Source organism: Mya arenaria, chromosome 12 (assembly GCF_026914265.1).
Source record: "Mya arenaria isolate MELC-2E11 chromosome 12, ASM2691426v1".
In the NCBI taxonomy this organism is placed as follows: domain Eukaryota; kingdom Metazoa; phylum Mollusca; class Bivalvia; order Myida; family Myidae; genus Mya; species Mya arenaria.
This window is the reverse complement of record NC_069133.1, coordinates 52443572-52461992: the sequence shown is the minus strand read 5'-3', so window position 1 is coordinate 52461992 and position 18421 is coordinate 52443572. Positions and strand designations below refer to the sequence as shown.

At 35.5% G+C, this 18421-nt stretch overlaps 1 protein-coding gene across 5 annotated transcripts in view; it reads left to right on the top strand.

Moving 5' to 3' along the window:
* LOC128211385 (complexin-like) overlaps positions 1-18421 on the top strand; it is a 60595-nt gene that overhangs the window by 22529 nt on the left and 19645 nt on the right. For all 5 annotated transcript variants that reach the window (XM_052916120.1, XM_052916119.1, XM_052916121.1 and 2 more), the window contains exon 2: positions 17658-17875. In XM_052916120.1, coding sequence (XP_052772080.1) covers positions 17821-17875 — 55 coding nt within the window. In that variant the 5' untranslated portion in view covers positions 17658-17820. The remainder of the gene's footprint in view (positions 1-17657; positions 17876-18421) is intronic.

Here is an 18421-nt window from a genome sequence, read left to right as displayed (position 1 = left end):
TGGCCAGAAAAAGGTCACGGTCTAAACCTTGTTAGAAAAAGGTCACAGTCTTAACTTGGCCAGACCAAGGTCACGGTCTTAACCTGACCAGATAAAGGTCACGGTCTTTACCTGTCTTAACATGGCCAGACGAAGGTCACGGTCTTTACCTGTCTTAACATGGCCAGACGAAGGTCACGGTCTTAACCTGGCCAGACAAAGGTCACGGTCTTAAGCTGGCCAGATAAAGGTCACGGTCTTAACCTGGCCAGATAAAGGTCACAGTCTTAACCTAGCTGGACAAAGGTCACTGTCTAAACCTGGCCAGATAAAGGTCACTGTCTTAACCTGGCCAGACAAAGGTCACAGTCTTAACATGGCCAGATAAAGGTCATGGTCTTAACATGGCCAGATAAAGGTCAAGGTCTTAACCTCGCCAGACAAAGGTAACAGTTTTAACATGACCTGATAAAGGTCATGGTCTTAACCTGACCTGATAAAGGTCACGGTCTTAACCTGGCCAGACGAAGGTCATGGTCTTAAACGGTCTTAACATGACCTGATAAATGACATGGTCTTAACCTGACCTGATAAAGGTCACGGTCTTAACCTGGCCAGACGAAAGTCACAGTTTTAACCTGGCCAGATAAAGGTCATGGTCTTAACCTGACCAGACGAAGGTCACTATCTTAACATGGCTAGACGAAGGTCACGATCTTAACATGGCCAGATAAAGGTCACAGTCTTAACCTGGCTGGACAAAGGTTAAGGTCTTTACCTGGCCAGACAAAGGTAAAGGTCTTAACCTGGCCGGACGAAGGTCTAACTAAGGTCTTAATCTGGCCAGACAAAGGTCACGGTATTAACCTGGCCAGATAAAGGTCATGGTCATAACCTGGCCAGACAAAGGTCACAGCTTTAACCTAGTGAAGATAAAGGTCTTAACCTTGCCAGACAAAGGAAAAGGTCTTAACCTGGCCAGACAAAGGTGTATTTAAGGTCTCAACCTGTTTAGCAGAAGGTCAAGGTCTTAATACAGTATCCAGGTTTAGAGTTTTGCATTTTTTGTTCATATCTCATACATCGCACGGTTTGAATTAAATCATGTTCTTTTTGTCAATGCAACATTAAAACCATATCTTGGAACCTCACTGAATCAAGGTCACAATACCAGGGTTTGATAACTCCTATTGCTTGGAGAATACAATCTTCTGATTTGGCTGCGTAATTCATACCTGTGCTATTCTGCAGATAGCAGTTATACAATCATTCACTCAGCATTTACCATTTAAAAGAAAATGACAATTATATTAATTTCTGAGAAAATGGTACTTATTGTCAAAACATAATTAACATTGCTAAATCAATACTGCTTTTAGGAAGGACATTTTTCACTTCATCTTCTAACTGTTTAATAGTCTATCTACTCATCATTTAACTGTAAGCAGCTTATCTACTTTTTCATATCCTCTGAATATGGTTATCTTTTAACCATTTCAGGCCAAAAAAAAAAATACCTGTGTTTCCGGTTACATGGCGAAAAAAAATAGGGTCGGTCGGTCGGGATTTTTTTTTTTTTTTTTTTACAGTTTCAATTTCATGCAAAATTCTGTTGCATCAGATCAATTATTACCTTTAAATTATAAGCTTTCCATAATTAACAAAAAGTTAGAAAAAAAACAGCATTGTTAAATGTCTGAAATCATTTCCTTACCTTCGACTACCGTATTTTCCCGCCAATTTTGCCCATGAAATTTGGTGTTTTTATTGTATACAATACTCCCTTATAAGACGCGATCGGTTTTAAGAACAAATCCAGCTCTTCAATTTCTACAAATGTATGATGATGTTCTAACGAAACAGTCATTTATCAACTAAATTTGTTAATTTGCTTGACGAAAATCACCGATTTTCTTGTCAACTGTGACCTCCCTTATGTGGAGGTAGGATAATAATTAAACAAGTAAACGCGGATATAGATTTATTTTACGTATCTTATTTAATTATTTATAATTTATTATTTATAATTTATCATTATTCTCGTAACAATCAAACTTTCATTCGTATTCGTAGTGAATTCAAAAACTTTGGTCATTGTTTTAAGATTCCAAGACGACGATAATTGATTATTACATTTTTTCGATCGTATGGTATTTTCTTACCAGCCTAGGCAAAATCCTGGCAATCAAACAGTATTATACGGTATCCGACCGACTGATTTAATTAAATACAAACCATAGCCACGCGCCTTTGATCTTATTACCACTCGTGCTCTGACGTCACAAATTGTACCGTTTGATCTGCAGCCGACACATTCCTATAAATGTGTTGTTATCACTTTCGCAGGGATTTTGTTTGGATTTCAGTTCATGGGATTTAAATTAGGCGAAATAAATAACCATTGATAACTGTGGATAAATTGATGTAACGATTAATGAAATGGGAACCTTGCAGTTAAGCCTGCATGAATTTGCAAAGCCTAATCGTAAGAAGCCTGCATGATATACGCAAAGCCTAATGTTAAAAAAGTAAGTTTTATTTTGGACATGGATAAATAACACCGTGAACTTTATCCTAAATATTTTCATTATGAAGACAGCAAAATGTGTCTCCTGTGAACAACCACGTGTTTGGACCATAAACATGTGTTTGTCAATTTGAAGATATCGGACAGGGATCGCCAAACTCCGCCATTTTGTTTCCCTGTTGACGAAGCTTCTCGGTAATACATAATCAGGAATGTAAGTCTATTCTCAGAGGACAGAGACAGAAAAACAACGAAAGGAATGACGTTTTTTTTTTTTTTACTTTTATGTCTAAAAAAAGATTAGGGTCGGCGAGGAAAAAATAGGGTCGGTACACCGGAAACACAGGTATTTTTTTTTTGGCCTCATTTCCTCTTTGAGTAAATATTTTTCAGCAAATTTCTGACTTGGAAAATTGACATTTATTGTCACCATATCTTTTGTCTGTACATCTAAATATTCAAAAAACCTTTTCTTATTTATAAAATGTGGGCCTTCTCTACAAAACTGTATTCAGTAAGTGCTTTAACATTGATTGAAATAACCGTGATAAAATGTTGTTAAGTGCCTCATGCTGGTACATGGAATGTCGTAAGACAATTATAAGAGTGATGTTAAAAATTGACTCAGGTTTATTTCTCCATACGAAACCAAATTAGGGCCCGCTTTATCAGGAAAGCCAGCTAGAAAACTTCACACTAATTTCCTGTTCTTTTCCTATTGAAATAGGTTAGTTAAGAAAAGGACCAATAAGTCAGAACAAAAGCTAATTGCCATTTCAAGGTTGAATAATTATGCAAGCATATAGCTTAAAATTATGATTTTGAACGTTTTTACCTTGTGTGTCCTTACTTTAGTCCATGATATTTTGTCACCCATTTCCTTTAGTGAATAATGATTTTCAGACTCTTCCAGCACCATTTCAACTAAACTTCTTACATATGTATCTTTCAAATGTCTTTATCCATCTACTGACTGTCATTCCATTGGTAAAACTTTGCTAAGTCTGTCTTTATGGGTAAAATTTTGCTTTTCTTTTCTCCAAGGGACAATTTTGGCTTTGTCTCTCTCCATAGGTCAAATTTGTCTTATTCTTTCTTCACGGTTCAAATTTTCTTAGTCTTTCTCCAGGTGTCAAATTTGGCTTGCTCCTTCTTAGAACTACAGATAATGTTTTTATTAGTGTATTGTACGTCCTTATGTAGTTTATGTAAAGTGTAGCGTACACTTTGGTTTCATTCAATAAAGTGTAATGGCGATTGTTAAAGTTAACTGGCACATTGAATTGCAAACATACATGTATTTTACATATATGATAGACTTTATCCTAAACACAGATATTAGTACAAAAATAATTTGTATTATCATACTTTCGCGTTATCATCTTTGTACTGTCAGGTTATCATCATCGTACTTGCGTGTTTTCATCATCGTACTGGCGCGTTATCATCGTCATCATACTAATTGCATTTTCATCATCATACTGTTGTCTTTTCATCATTGTACTGTCAGGTTATCTTCATCGTACTGGCATGTTTTCATCATCATACTGTCATGTTATTATCATGGTACTGTCACGTTAACTATATCATGCTGTCGCATTATCATCATCATCATACTGTCATGTTATCATCATCATACTATCACATTATCATCATCATACTGTTGTCTTTATATCATCGTACTGTCGGGTTATCATCATCAAACTGTCATGTTTTATCATCATACTGTCGCGTTATCATCATTGTACCGTCGAGTTATCATCATCAAACTGTCATGTTTTATCATCGTACTGTCGTGTTATCATCATTGTACTGTCGGGTTATCGTCATCGTCCTGTCACGTATTTTCGTCATCATACTGTCTCTTTATCATCATCATACTGTCGTGTTATCATCAGCATTCTGTCTCGTTATCATCATCATACTGTACTATTATCATCATCATCATATACTGTCGCGTTATCATCATCATGCTGTCCCCTTATCACCATCATACTGTCCCGTTTTCATCATTGTACTGTCGCATTATCATAATCATTCTGTTGCGTTATCATCATTGTACTGTCGCATTATCATAATCATTCTGTTGCGTTATCATCATTGTACTGTCGCATTATCATAATCATTCTGTTGCGTTATCATCATTGTACTGTCGCGTTATCATAATCATTCTGTCCCATTTTCATCATTGTACTGTCGCGTTTTCATAATCATTCTGTCCCGTTTTCATCATTTGTACTGTCACGTTATCATAATCATTCTGTCCCTTTTTCATCATTGTACTGTCGGGTTATCATCATCATGCTGTCACGTTATTATCATTGTACTGTCGCGTTATTATCATCATGCTGTCGCGTTATCATCATCATACTGTCGCATTTTCATCAACGTACTATCACTTTCCAGTGCACATGCAAATATAAGATTTCCCTTCCATGTGACAAAATGCTGAATTCAGAGTCTAAATGAAATACACTTAACTTATATCTACGTTTTCATCATCGTTCCGTCAGATTTTTATTATTGCCTTTTTTATGATTTCACATTTTCATCATCATACTATTACATATTGGATTTCAGATTGACACTTTCACAGGTGATGGCCTTAAGGGAATTACGTAGTTATGGCCTTTGAATTAGTTACAGAATAGCCTATAAAGCATGCAATCTTGTTTTGTGCGTATCTCGATCTTTAAGCCAGCTATGAGCCAGAGTGATAAAAACCTGACATAAATGTTAAACAGCATGTGATGTTGTGTACCAGGCAATTTGTTTGTGGCTACAGCCACCAGTTATAGCCCTTGTTATCCCCCTCCTTGAAAAGGCGAGGGGATATAGTAATGGTAGGCGCGATTCCCTGCGTCTGTGCGGGCGAGCGTGCGTGCGTCCGTGCGTCTGTCCATCCCACATTAATTTCTTTGCATCTCGCCTTACATTTCTCATGCGATTTCTATCAATTTTTCACAGATTGATGATCATAAAGTGAAGCAGCGCATGTTGTCTGGCTTTCCCGAATCGACCATTTTTGAAAGAGTTATTGCCCTTTGCTTATTTTACATTTAAAATTGGTTTCTTCGCAACTCCTCTTACGTTTTTCATGCGATTTCTACCAAACTTTCACAGATTGTTGATCATAAAGTGAAGCAGTGCATATTTTCGGGCTTTTGCGATTTGACCATTTTTGAAAGAGTTATTGCCCTTTCTGTATTTTACATTTAAAATTGGTTTCTTTGCAACTCCTCTTATGTTTTTCATGTGATTTCTACCAAATTTTCACAGATTGATGATCATAAAGTGAAGCAGTGCATATTTTCGGGCTTTACCGATTCGGCCTTTACCGATTCGGCCATTTTTGAAAGAGTTATTGCCCTTTCTGTATTTTACATTTAAAATTGGTTTCTTCGCAACTCCTCTTATGTTTTTCATGTGATTTCTACCAAACTTTAACAGATTGATGATCATTAAGTGAAGCAGCACATATTGTCTGGCTTTTGCAATTTGACCATTTTTGAAAGAGTTATTGCCCTTTGCTTATTTTACATTTAAAATTGGTTTCTTCGCAAATCCTCCTACGTTTTTCATGCGATTTCCACCAAACTTTCACAGATTGATGACTGTATAGTGACGCAGGGTGTATTGTCAGGCTTTCGCGATTCGGCCATTTTTGAAAGAGTTATAGCCCTTTGTTTATTTTACATTTAAAATTGGTTTCTTCACAATGACGCAGCGCATATTGTCAGGCTTTTGTGATTTGACCTTTTTTGAAAGAGTTATTGCCCTTTGTTTATTTTACATTTAAAATCTTCAGTTTTCAAATGAAACCAATTCTTGTTCACAAAATGAAGTGGGTTACTGTGGTAGAATTCAGGAACAATTTGGCATAAATGACAACCATTAGAAGACTTCACCCATGGTCCAAAGTCTCTGAATGATTTTTAATTTCATTTCAATATTGGCCAGAGTTAAGCAGAAACATGCTGTGTCAACATGGTGTGCGGGGAAAGTATTCACTTCTGTGATAGCACTAGTTTGACTTGGTCCATCTCATCAGGTTCAAATTTGGCATGGTCCATTTTTATTATTTCCATCATAATTCAGGTAAATTCTTATAACTCAGCTAGATTTCCTCCACAGGATGCACGTTGTGATAACAATTAACCTAAACCTGTCGGAGATCTTCATCCATTATATGCTCTATTGCTTTATATAAAGGGACTGTACACCAGATTGGCACCAAAAAAAGTCTTTTTCTGCAACGAATCTCGGGACAATTTTTTAATAAAATGTTTTACTCTTTGATTTTTTTTGTAAAAAAAATTACCAAAATGTAAAAAAAAATAGAGTTGGAGACCGGGTTCAAACTTGGGTCTCCAAAATTGCAGTACAGTGTTGTATCCACTGTGCTATGAAGGCTTACCCTAACAGTCGGAATATTTAAGCTATATACCTAGTAATATCACATGATAACATCGACTAGCCATTTAGCTAATGGAAAAATACAAAAAAACTGTGAAAAACAAATTAATTGTAATATTAACTATGTGGTACTTCAGTTAGTAAGTTTCAGTGCATTGTACACATCGATAACAAGTTTATGTCAGTTTTCGACAATTTTCTATTTCTTTCGCTATTTTATCATATGGAGTATGAACCCTTTAAATTATTATATTTTTATCAGAAAAGACAATTTGACTGAACTAAAATATTTTTATGTGCCCTTTATTATTAAAATTAATTAAGTTACACGGAGCCCAGTAGCTCTAGCAGGTCCTTATTTTGTGGCACCAATGCCATTATTTTGGCTGCTGCAAAAGACGATCAACATCTTGCAATTTTGCCATAAATTCTTGTATTTTTTTTCTACACTTTTAAGTGCACTCTCTGACTCAATCTATCACTAAAATTGGCATTTACTTTTCCATACAAAGTGATAAAAATTGTGCTTTTTTCAAAAAGAAGAATAATTTTCATAGTAGTTATTTTCTTTTTAGGACATTAAATAAGTATTTAAAAAAATTCTTTGGCATTATGTACTTTCTGTAAATATTCAGTCATTGAAGTTCTATGTAAAGAGATTTTAGGATACCAATTTGTGATAAAGAGATGCTTGAAGGATCGGTTAGACGCTTCTGGTTGAGGGTTTGTATTCATTATTGAGATGTTAGATCTGTCTCCTTTATATCTAAAATAGTGCTATTTGTTTGGATGTAAATGTCTTTATAGATTCGAGGTAATCTTGTGGCTCAGGTATCTTAATGGTAGAATAGGACTTTTTATAATTATGTTTTTTATTTATGTTCTACACGCATGCCATGATGGATGGGCAGGTGGTCTTTTCCTGGGTTATAAGTCTCATTCTAGAAACTGAACATTAATTTATACAAAAATATGACCCATTAAGAGCCAATATGTTGGACAGAGTAGCTTCAGTGTCTTGCTGAAATCATGGTTATAACCAGTAGCCCAAGTTAAGTTATCTGGCTCTTCTTTGGTCTTTATATTTCAACCAAGTTGACAGCGTATTCTGAGGCATAATTAAGTCATCTGCATTTTACTTTTTGGATTTGCGTCCACCCTCAATATCAGGCTTTTGTGATTTGGCCTCATTTTTCTCAATGTAGCTTTTTACAGTAAGCTTTGAATTCTATTTGGCCTCTTAGTTCCTAAGGCAGAAACCTTTGGGGTTTGTTGATTTCATGTGAATGAGACCTTCTTAAATGCATTTAGATTTAAACATGTAATGAAATAATTTTGAAGTATTGTACTTGTGCCAAATAAAGATACAGTTGAACACTGTTAATCCGTAATTGTAGGGACCCAAAAATTTACTTCGGAATAGCGGATTAACAATTTTCCGCAAATGACAGCGTTCGCAAATTATAGATGACGTGAAATACTAAGTCGTGAATATTGCAATGTCGGTTACATGTTACCAATACGATACACTTGGTTTGAGTTATCTTTAATATACAAAAATATTTGTTGATTTAGTGTTTAATAATTGACAAATAATTTGTTATTATACTTCTTTATTAAAACAACATAAAACATTTAAAACAAAATGACAGCACATGTTTGCATTTGGATTGTTCGGTAGCGGGTCGAGTGAGCAATGTGGCGATCAAATCAGATGAGATAGACATTTTTGAATTGATATTCGGATTGTGTTAACCAGCAAATATATACACAAAACATCACTTAAATGAATATCTCATTTTCTGACATCGATGTTTGTAACATACACGTGCTCAATGTCATTCTTTAACATTCTCCATTGTCACCTCATGCCGATGCCCTAGTGCATTCACAGTATGGTGTGAAAACACTAAGACACGATCGAGTTAGAAATGATAAATAGGCGTGAAATACTAAATCGGGACCGTAATATTTACTTCAGAATAGCGATTATTTCTAAATAGCGATTTCGAAATAAAGACTGGAAATTTAGTTAAACAAAGAAGGAGTAAAATCGGGACCGAAAAATTAATTTCGAAATAGCGATAATTTCAGATAATGGTGATCTGAATAGCGATGTTCAACTGTAGAAATTAAAATGATGAGATATTTGCTCAAACTGTTAAGCCAGTTTCATTTGATAATAATTATGATATATGCAATCAAGATAATAAAATCCATTAGTTCCTTTTGCGAAATCCAGCCCGGCAAACATATCAAGGTGTGAAATTCTTATCTGGGACCTTGAAAATTACATTGAGCCAAGCAAACCAAACAAAGTGTGAGTTTTTACTAGGGACTGCGAAAATGACATAGAGCAAGGAGATCGAAAAGAAATTCAGCCATCCAATTGAGTTTTATATAACCAATTATTGCTAAAGAAAATTGGTCCTTTTAATTCAGTTCGAGCGAACAAGGATATCAAGCCAAGTGAGTTTTGACTGTAGTCTTTTATAGGCTAAGAAATACTTTCATACATTTTCTGTCAAAAAAGTTATTCAGAAATTTAACGACACACCATATTTGTTTGTTTACATTGGTTGTGACCCGTGGTGACCCATGTGAGAACCACTTTAAGTCACATGATTCTTCACCCTATATTCGAAGGGAAAGGAAACGGAAATTAGATAATGGCATTATGTATTTGTAACTGTGTGATCCGTTGGTCCCAAGGTTTTCTCCCTTGGTATTTATTATGTTTTAGAAAAGCTATGTTGATGTTAGTTATGCTTGATACAGATGGCCAGCAATGTGAACTTTTTGTAATAACTTTAAATTTTAAATTAAATACTTTGCACTAGAGAACACATGTGTTTGTTGATTATAAGTTCCCTTTGTTTAACGTTTATATATAAAAAGTTTATTTGTGTATAAGAATATAAATCAATATAAATATAGCTTGTAAAATATTTTTGATCTAAGAGCATTGTTTTTACCTTTGACCCATATTTCCATAGTTTTTTGGTTTTTTTTGGGAGGGTGGGGACCTTTAGCTCTAGTTTAAAAGAGTTTTGCTGACATGCATTTCAGATCAACACAAAAAAGGGAATAAATATTCTGAGAAAACCTTATCAATATTTGTATAACTGCAGATAATGCGACTTTGCAATTCTCCATATGTGCAGGCATTTACAGCTTTGCTCACTTCTTATTTACAGGGCAATTGCTGCAAAATCATTCTTTTCGTGGACTTGAAATTTCGTGTTTTTTTTAAAAAGGACAATTTCTTGGGTTCTTAAATTTGTGGATTTTCATTTAAAAATAAATGAAAAAAAACTGAACTACTATGCTCATTTGTCTTCAACAAACATGTGAACTCTACCGGTGATAGGTAAAAAATACCGCTTTTGAGACCCTTCCAATGACGCCACATACCGCTTTCCCGTTGAAATCTACCGATATTGAAAGCTCTTTTAAAAAACCTCAAAACTATATCAAATTGGCCTTAAATTTTCTTTTTAAAACCTCAAAATTCTATCAACCATGATAAAGTACCATATTAATCTGTCACTTTAAAGAACATGGTGCAATAAACAACTTGTCAAATCACTCCACACTTCAACCGAGATCATTGCTTAGATACCAGTACGGTACCAAAGACCACTAATCAGCATTCTTCGTTTATTGGCATCCTACTAATCAGCATTTTTGTAAATATCAAAGACATTATAAAACTGTCAAAACATTAAAGAAAACAACAAAGGTGTTATTAATTATCTACAGTGTATAAAATTTTACGACATTTTGGCGGGAAAATTAACAAACACGATTCTGCAGTCATCTGCACTTACACTCCGACCTGTTTTGGCAATCTGATTTGAATTTTTAGCAGCTCTTCTGAATATAAACTTGTTTTTACAAGTCAGAGGTAATTTTCCTTTCAATGTTTCTCAATCAAAAACAGTTAAACGCTGACATTTGACAAGTCTCTTAACCCTGATGTATCTTTGCATATTTTCCAAAAGTCTAAAAATAGTAGCAAATATCAAGTTTTTGTTTACATTGTTTCCATCACTGTTTTTGACTGAAATTTAAATAGGAATTAGAAATTCTACCGCTTTTGAACCCAAACTACCGCTTTTGAGACCTAAATCTACCTCTTTGTCATTGCCAAAGGTTCACATGTCTGCTGCAAATTCACCCTTTTCATGCTATGCATCATCTACATTACACAGTTATGACACTACACTGGGACAATAACTATGTCATTTAGAGGAGATACTAACGTCAAGTACTGCTTGATCAGTAATTTAAGAGGTTCATAAATAAAGATGCACCAAGGAAATAAAATAGTGGAGCCATTGAATTTCAATTATTCTATCCAACTGTGAGAACAAAGTATAGGTGTTTAATTAAATAATTGATTAAATATTTGATCAAAGAAACAAAATCAAGTGGTGACGCTGAGACACACTAGATTAATAATCAGCATGTTTTACACGTGCTGCACAGGAGGTTGATAATCAGCATGTTTTACACGTGCTGCACAGGAGGTTGATAATCAGCATGTTTTACACGTGCTGCACAGGAGGTTGATAATCAGCATGTTTTACACGTGCTGCACAGGAGGTTGATAATCAGCATGTTTTACACGTGCTGCACAGGAGGTTGATAATCAGCATGTTTTACACGTGCTGCACAGGAGGTTGATAATCAGCATGTTTTACACGTGCTGCACAGGAGGTTGATAATCAGCATGTTTTACACGTGCTGCACAGGAGGTTGATAATCAGCATGTTTTACACGTGCTGCACAGGAGGTTGATAATCAGCATGTTTTACACGTGCTGCACAGGAGGTTGATAATCAGCATGTTTTACACGTGCTGCACAGGAGGTTGATAATCAGCATGTTTTACACGTGCTGCACAGGAGGTTGATAATCAGCATGTTTTACACGTGCTGCACAGGAGGTTGATAATCAGCATGTTTTACACGTGCTGCACAGGAGGTTGATAATCAGCATGTTTTACACGTGCTGCACAGGAGGTTGATAATCAGCATGTTTTACACGTGCTGCACAGGAGGTTGATAATCAGCATGTTTTACACGTGCTGCACAGGAGGTTGATAATCAGCATGTTTTACACGTGCTGCACAGGAGGTTGATAATCAGCTTGTTTTACACGTGCTGCACAGGAGGTTGATAATCAGCTTGTTTTACACGTGCTGCACAGGAGGTTGATAATCAGCATGTTTTACACGTGCTGCACAGGAGGTTGATAATCAGCATGTTTTACACGTGCTGCACAGGAGGTTGATAATCAGCATGTTTTACACGTGCTGCACAGGAGGTTGATAATCAGCTTGTTTTACACGTGCTGCACAGGAGGTTGATAATCAGCATGTTTTACACGTGCTGCACAGGAGGTTGATAATCAGCTTGTTTTACACGTGCTGCACAGGAGGTTGATAATCAGCTTGTTTTACACGTGCTGCACAGGAGGTTGATAATCAGCTTGTTTTACACGTGCTGCACAGGAGGTTGATAATCAGCATGTTTTACACGTGCTGCACAGGAGGTTGATAATCAGCATGTTTTACACGTGCTGCACAGGAGGTTGATAATCAGCTTGTTTTACACGTGCTGCACAGGAGGTTGATAATCAGCATGTTTTACACGTGCTGCACAGGAGGTTGATAATCAGCATGTTTTACACGTGCTGCACAGGAGGTTGATAATCAGCTTGTTTTACACGTGCTGCACAGGAGGTTGATAATCAGCATGTTTTACACGTGCTGCACAGGAGGTTGATAATCAGCATGTTTTACACGTGCTGCACAGGAGGTTGATAATCAGCATGTTTTACACGTGCTGCACAGGAGGTTGATAATCAGCATGTTTTACACGTGCTGCACAGGAGGTTGATAATCAGCATGTTTTACACGTGCTGCACAGGAGGTTGATAATCAGCATGTTTTACACGTGCTGCACAGGAGGTTGATAATCAGCATGTTTTACACGTGCTGCACAGGAGGTTGATAATCAGCTTGTTTTACACGTGCTGCACAGGAGGTTGATAATCAGCATGTTTTACACGTGCTGCACAGGAGGTTGATAATCAGCATGTTTTACACGTGCTGCACAGGAGGTTGATAATCAGCATGTTTTACACGTGCTGCACAGGAGGTTGATAATCAGCATGTTTTACACGTGCTGCACAGGAGGTTGATAATCAGCATGTTTTACACGTGCTGCACAGGAGGTTGATAATCAGCATGTTTTACACGTGCTGCACAGGAGGTTGATAATCAGCATGTTTTACACGTGCTGCACAGGAGGTTGATAATCAGCATGTTTTACACGTGCTGCACAGGAGGTTGATAATCAGCATGTTTTACACGTGCTGCACAGGAGGTTGATAATCAGCATGTTTTACACGTGCTGCACAGGAGGTTGATAATCAGCTTGTTTTACACGTGCTGCACAGGAGGTTGATAATCAGCATGTTTTACACGTGCTGCACAGGAGGTTGATAATCAGCATGTTTTACACGTGCTGCACAGGAGGTTGATAATCAGCTTGTTTTAAGGTTCTGGCAATGTCATACATAACAACTGAATTCAAGTACTATTAATTGACTTTAACTTTATATCGTTCAGGTAAATAATTTATATAATATAATACATATTTACAGTAAAATAAACAATGAAATATTGGTACATGTTCTTACAAGTTGTATAATGCTCACATGTATATTCATGTCAATACAAGTAAACCCTTTTACATTTGTACAGTATGATTTTGATTTAAAGGTCAAATTTTCGTTAGGATCTTGAATTTGTGGATTAAAAAAATAAAGCCCACCCACGAATTTCACGAAAATTAATGTCCCACAAATTTTTACGACTTCACAGTATTAAATAATTGAATTCATCAGTTTGAGGTCTTATTGCCTTTTCTGCACCAAACTATGCTACTGTTTATTTTCACAAATTTATTATCTGCATTTTACTGAAACATTCGTTAATACCAGGTTTAGAGACCCATATAGGAAGAAATACAATAAAACATGACACTTGGTTCCAGGATTCTTAATTGCTCTGTGCTTGGTCCTGATGCCATATTTAAATATGCCAAGAGACCGTTCCTGTGGCCATTTTCGATTTGTATTAATTTTATGCAGCCAGTCTTGACTGCAGGAGAATGGTCTATGGCTTTATTCTTGATCAGAATTCTAAGGATGTTTTTTGAGGGGATGATAAGATCTTGGAGCAATGAGAGAAACTTTGGAGGTTTGCAGGATTGAATAGATTGCTGATTATTATTGTCTGTTAAGTCTAGCAACATTGTTGGCCTCGAATCAGCCCATTTCTATACAGTAACTTTGTTAAAAGGTTTAAATAGCCATGATAGCCATTGTGAGCACCTTTGTAAACTCTTATAAGTAAAAAAGTTGTCAAAATTAAACACCCAGAGTTCACATAAGAAAGTTTTCCCATGCCGGTACAAATAAAAGTAGAAATTTGACATATTGAAATTCATGTAACTGATCAGTGACTCTATTGTTTCCAAAGTAACGTGTGTATAATAAAACCATATAATTTTGTTTTTACCAGAAGATTAGCATTGGAAATCCAGAATAGTTTTAATTCCGGGCTTAAACTATTGTGAACAACTGTCAACAGTCATGGCCAAATACACTGCCAATGGAGTAAGTGACTTTCTATAGTCCACCCTGAAAACAACTGAATAATCATATTATCCCAAAGCAGCAAATTTCAGGATCACAACAAAACCAAAGAACTGCTGATTTAATAATGTTGAAAACATACACTTTTTACAGCATTTTATGGGGAATTATCATGAGAGAATTGCATATTCGTTGCTACCACTGTCTGCATCCTAACTGAGTTCTCAGAAGCCAGGGACAAGTAAGTACTGTTTTGGACAAGTCAAAATTCCAAATTCACAAATCCAAAATGAACGTTCTAAATATTAATTGGCTTTATAGCATATTTACGCATGAATTGGTGACTTCACAGCATTCAGCGTGCTCAGCATTTGTAGTATTCAATTTATAAGTGTCCAAGTGTTGGGTATTGATTAAATACTTCTCTTGTTTGTGTTTTTGTTTTTTTTAATTTATTTTTTGTTTTGTTTTTAAATTATTTTGGGCAAGTAAAACTGTTTTTGAGCAAGTGGTTTTCTTCACTATCTTGCCTGAAAGGACAGGTGCTGAAAAAAATTAAGGCAAAGACTAACCTCTGTTGAAATCTTCAGCCAGAAATGTCAAAATCATGGACCAGAATGTTTTGTATTGTTTGTTCTCTTAGTGTGGGCTGATAAGATATTTTGCTAAAACTCCCGGGACAAATCTTGCTAGAAGATTCCCAGCATGCTTTGTAGAGTTATTGTAACAACTATATTTATATATCTATATGTAAGACCATGAGCTTTGACAGAAAATTGATACTGTTCTACTGTAAATGAGCAAGTTTAGCAAGGGGGAGCCTAATTATTGTCAAAAAACTCTTGATTATCAGTGTGAGATGGCTTAATTGGCTCCATGGAGGAATCAATTTACAGAGCCAGGCTAGTTGATGTCTTTTGCAGAAGTTAGGTTTCGAATTGCCAGTAAGGCACCTTGATAAGACAGATTTCAGTTCATTTTATGGGCAAAGTTCTAACATCCTAATTAGTCCCTGCAGTGCAAGACTTAGTGTTCAGTGAAAAAGAATGTCTGGGAAATAGGATAACATCAAGAAAATTACCAGTCAGGACTTGAGTCTTTATTTTGTTGTTTGTTAAGCCCATGCAGTCTCAGTGAAGCCCACAATAATTTTGTGTACATATTTTGTTGTGGTTTAATTTCATAGGACATCAACAATGTTGTGGAAGTCAAATGAAATTTTAGATGCTTTCACAACAGGAACAGACAGAGAAGGTTGAAGGTCTGTCATGCTCCAGCCAGGGCTGTCTGTCTGCAATTTCACCAAATTTTTGGCAACCATGATACATCAATTTTTCATACAAATGTTGTGTTATTTTTGCAAGATAATAAAACAACACCAATGAGACAAACAGTTGATGAATCTGTCACTGTTTAAATAGAGTAGACTGAATTTCAAGCAACGCCAGAATGTTTTGTTGCAAAACATCGCCAGAATGTTTTGTTGCAAAACATCGTATGACCAGCCACAAAATCACCAAAATTATCATCGTAAACCTGCGTATACTGTTGTGGTTCCATTGTGACCTGGGCTTTAGTAGTTAAAAAAAACTGTGATCATTCTTGCTAAACATATTGCAATAATTTGATCAATCTGTAGGGAGGGCTTTTTTGCTGTAAATTACACAAGAAAAGTGTCACACAATTATTACACAGAATTGCCATTGTTTTTGCTCAATTTATTTTCACCATTGTCAAGAAAGCAATATTGTTTTTCATCCAATGTGGTTTCTCACGACCTTTGTCTAAAGTGTAGGATGTCATTTTCTGAATATTTTTTGTGTGAAATACATTGTGGTGTTCTGGTAACTCAGAAACCATTTAAGATTTTCACATATTATGTGATAGCAGACTTGTTGGCAAGGACAATATACATAATCATTATTGGTAGCAAGTTTCGTCACTTATGCCCATTGGTGTTGAAAAAACAGACCAATATTAGCACCAACTTGAACCATTCTTGTTTTGAAAGAGATTTGTTTTACTACATCTTAACATGTGATTATGGTTAAAACAAACTTATTCAGAGCAACAAATCATTGTCTTGAATGCAAATTTATATTTCCCAGTTGAATTTTGGTAATTATATATACTCAGACTGAATCAGAAAAGTTATAGACATTTAGACAACAGAGTAAGGTGGGGAATGATTGCAATCTTAAAATTTAAAGAATGAGCATTGTTTGCATTTATCATGTACAGTTTATTTTATTTCATTTTAAATGAGTATCTGGAAGGTCTGTTGTAGAGGATCTCAATGTGAGTCAGAACATTGTTTTAAAGCTGCACTATCACAAATTGAACCTTTTGACAATTTTTTTATTTTTTGTCTTGGAACGAGCCAATTTTTACGAAAATCCATGGAAACCAGTTATATTATACTGCTGACAAAAAAATAGATCGCAGATTTTTATATTTAAGTTCAAAAATTGATGTTTTATGCATTTTTCGTAAACCGTTAGTAACGGTTTAAGCCATTAAACATTAATTTTCGAACAGAAATATGAAAATCTACGATCTGATTTTTTAGCAGCAATCTTATATCATTGGTTTGCAGATATCTACGCAAAAATTTGCCCTTTCCAAGACAAAAAATAAAAAAGTTGTTATAATGGTAAATCTGTGAGAGTGCAGCTTTAACTGATCTGCCCTGCTTTATGTGACCTTGAGGTACAGTTATAGGTGTAGTCAAGTGTGGAGTCAGACTTCAAGGGTCGGGGAGGGATTTGTTAATTTGTCTGCTGAGTGGGTGCCAGTACTGCATTTTATTTATTTTTTTCCTATGATTCAGGACCTGATTGACACTTGGATGTTCATTTGCAATGACAACAAGCTTAAAAGAAACAATGACCCATAACATTAGCTAAAATATTTTTAGGTGTAATATGTCTCTTCCCAATCAATTTTAGCTGTAAAACAGAATGAACATAAAACATGTATTATTCTTAAAGTTATGTAAATATTGATGCATTATTTGAAAATATTGACCAAATTTAAGGAATTTCGAATATTTTTCTATTTTTCAGGATGGTTTCCAGTGAGTTCTTAGATGATAAGTGGATGTGCTGATTTTTGACCTGCTGGAACACTGTGACACTGCCCAACTGTAGTGTCAATGTAGATGCCCGTTCCTAAGGCTGACTTTTACAAGTATATTTTTGAGGCTCGCAGTGGTGGTGCAATTTCAACATGGCTTCTTTCATAGCAAAGCAGATGGTTGGAAACCAGTTGAAGTCTGTAAAAGGTATGGTTGTTTTCTGGATAAAAAAATGCAATAACTCTCACAGTAAAAAGAGTATTTAATGCTGTGATTATTGTTTGGGATCGGTATAATTGGTTAATAAGGCTAGATTATATTGATCAGGCGTTCTTCAAAACTTCCAGTTATCCAAATTCAAATTTGAACAATCTAGCCAAAGATCATACCTTAGTTCTCGACTGTAAAAATTGCAACAATTAATTGGAACAAGCTCGAAAAAAATATTGATCTGGCAATGTCAGATTAATTTGCGGGCTTATTATAATTTTTACCACTGAATTTTAAATTATCTGGTAAAGGACTTAGGTAAACTAATAGAGACCAAACCCTTGATTTTGTAAAAAATAAGCTGCTGGTTAAAGATTTGCCGTTTTTGATTGTACGGAAACAACCAGCACTTTATGTTTTCTACAATGAATAATTTAGATGCTCTAAAGTAGCATTATTATCTGATTTCTGAACAATTGAATATTTTCATTAGCTTCATTTCAAAATGGTATCGCTGACAAATTCAATATTATTTTTAATAAG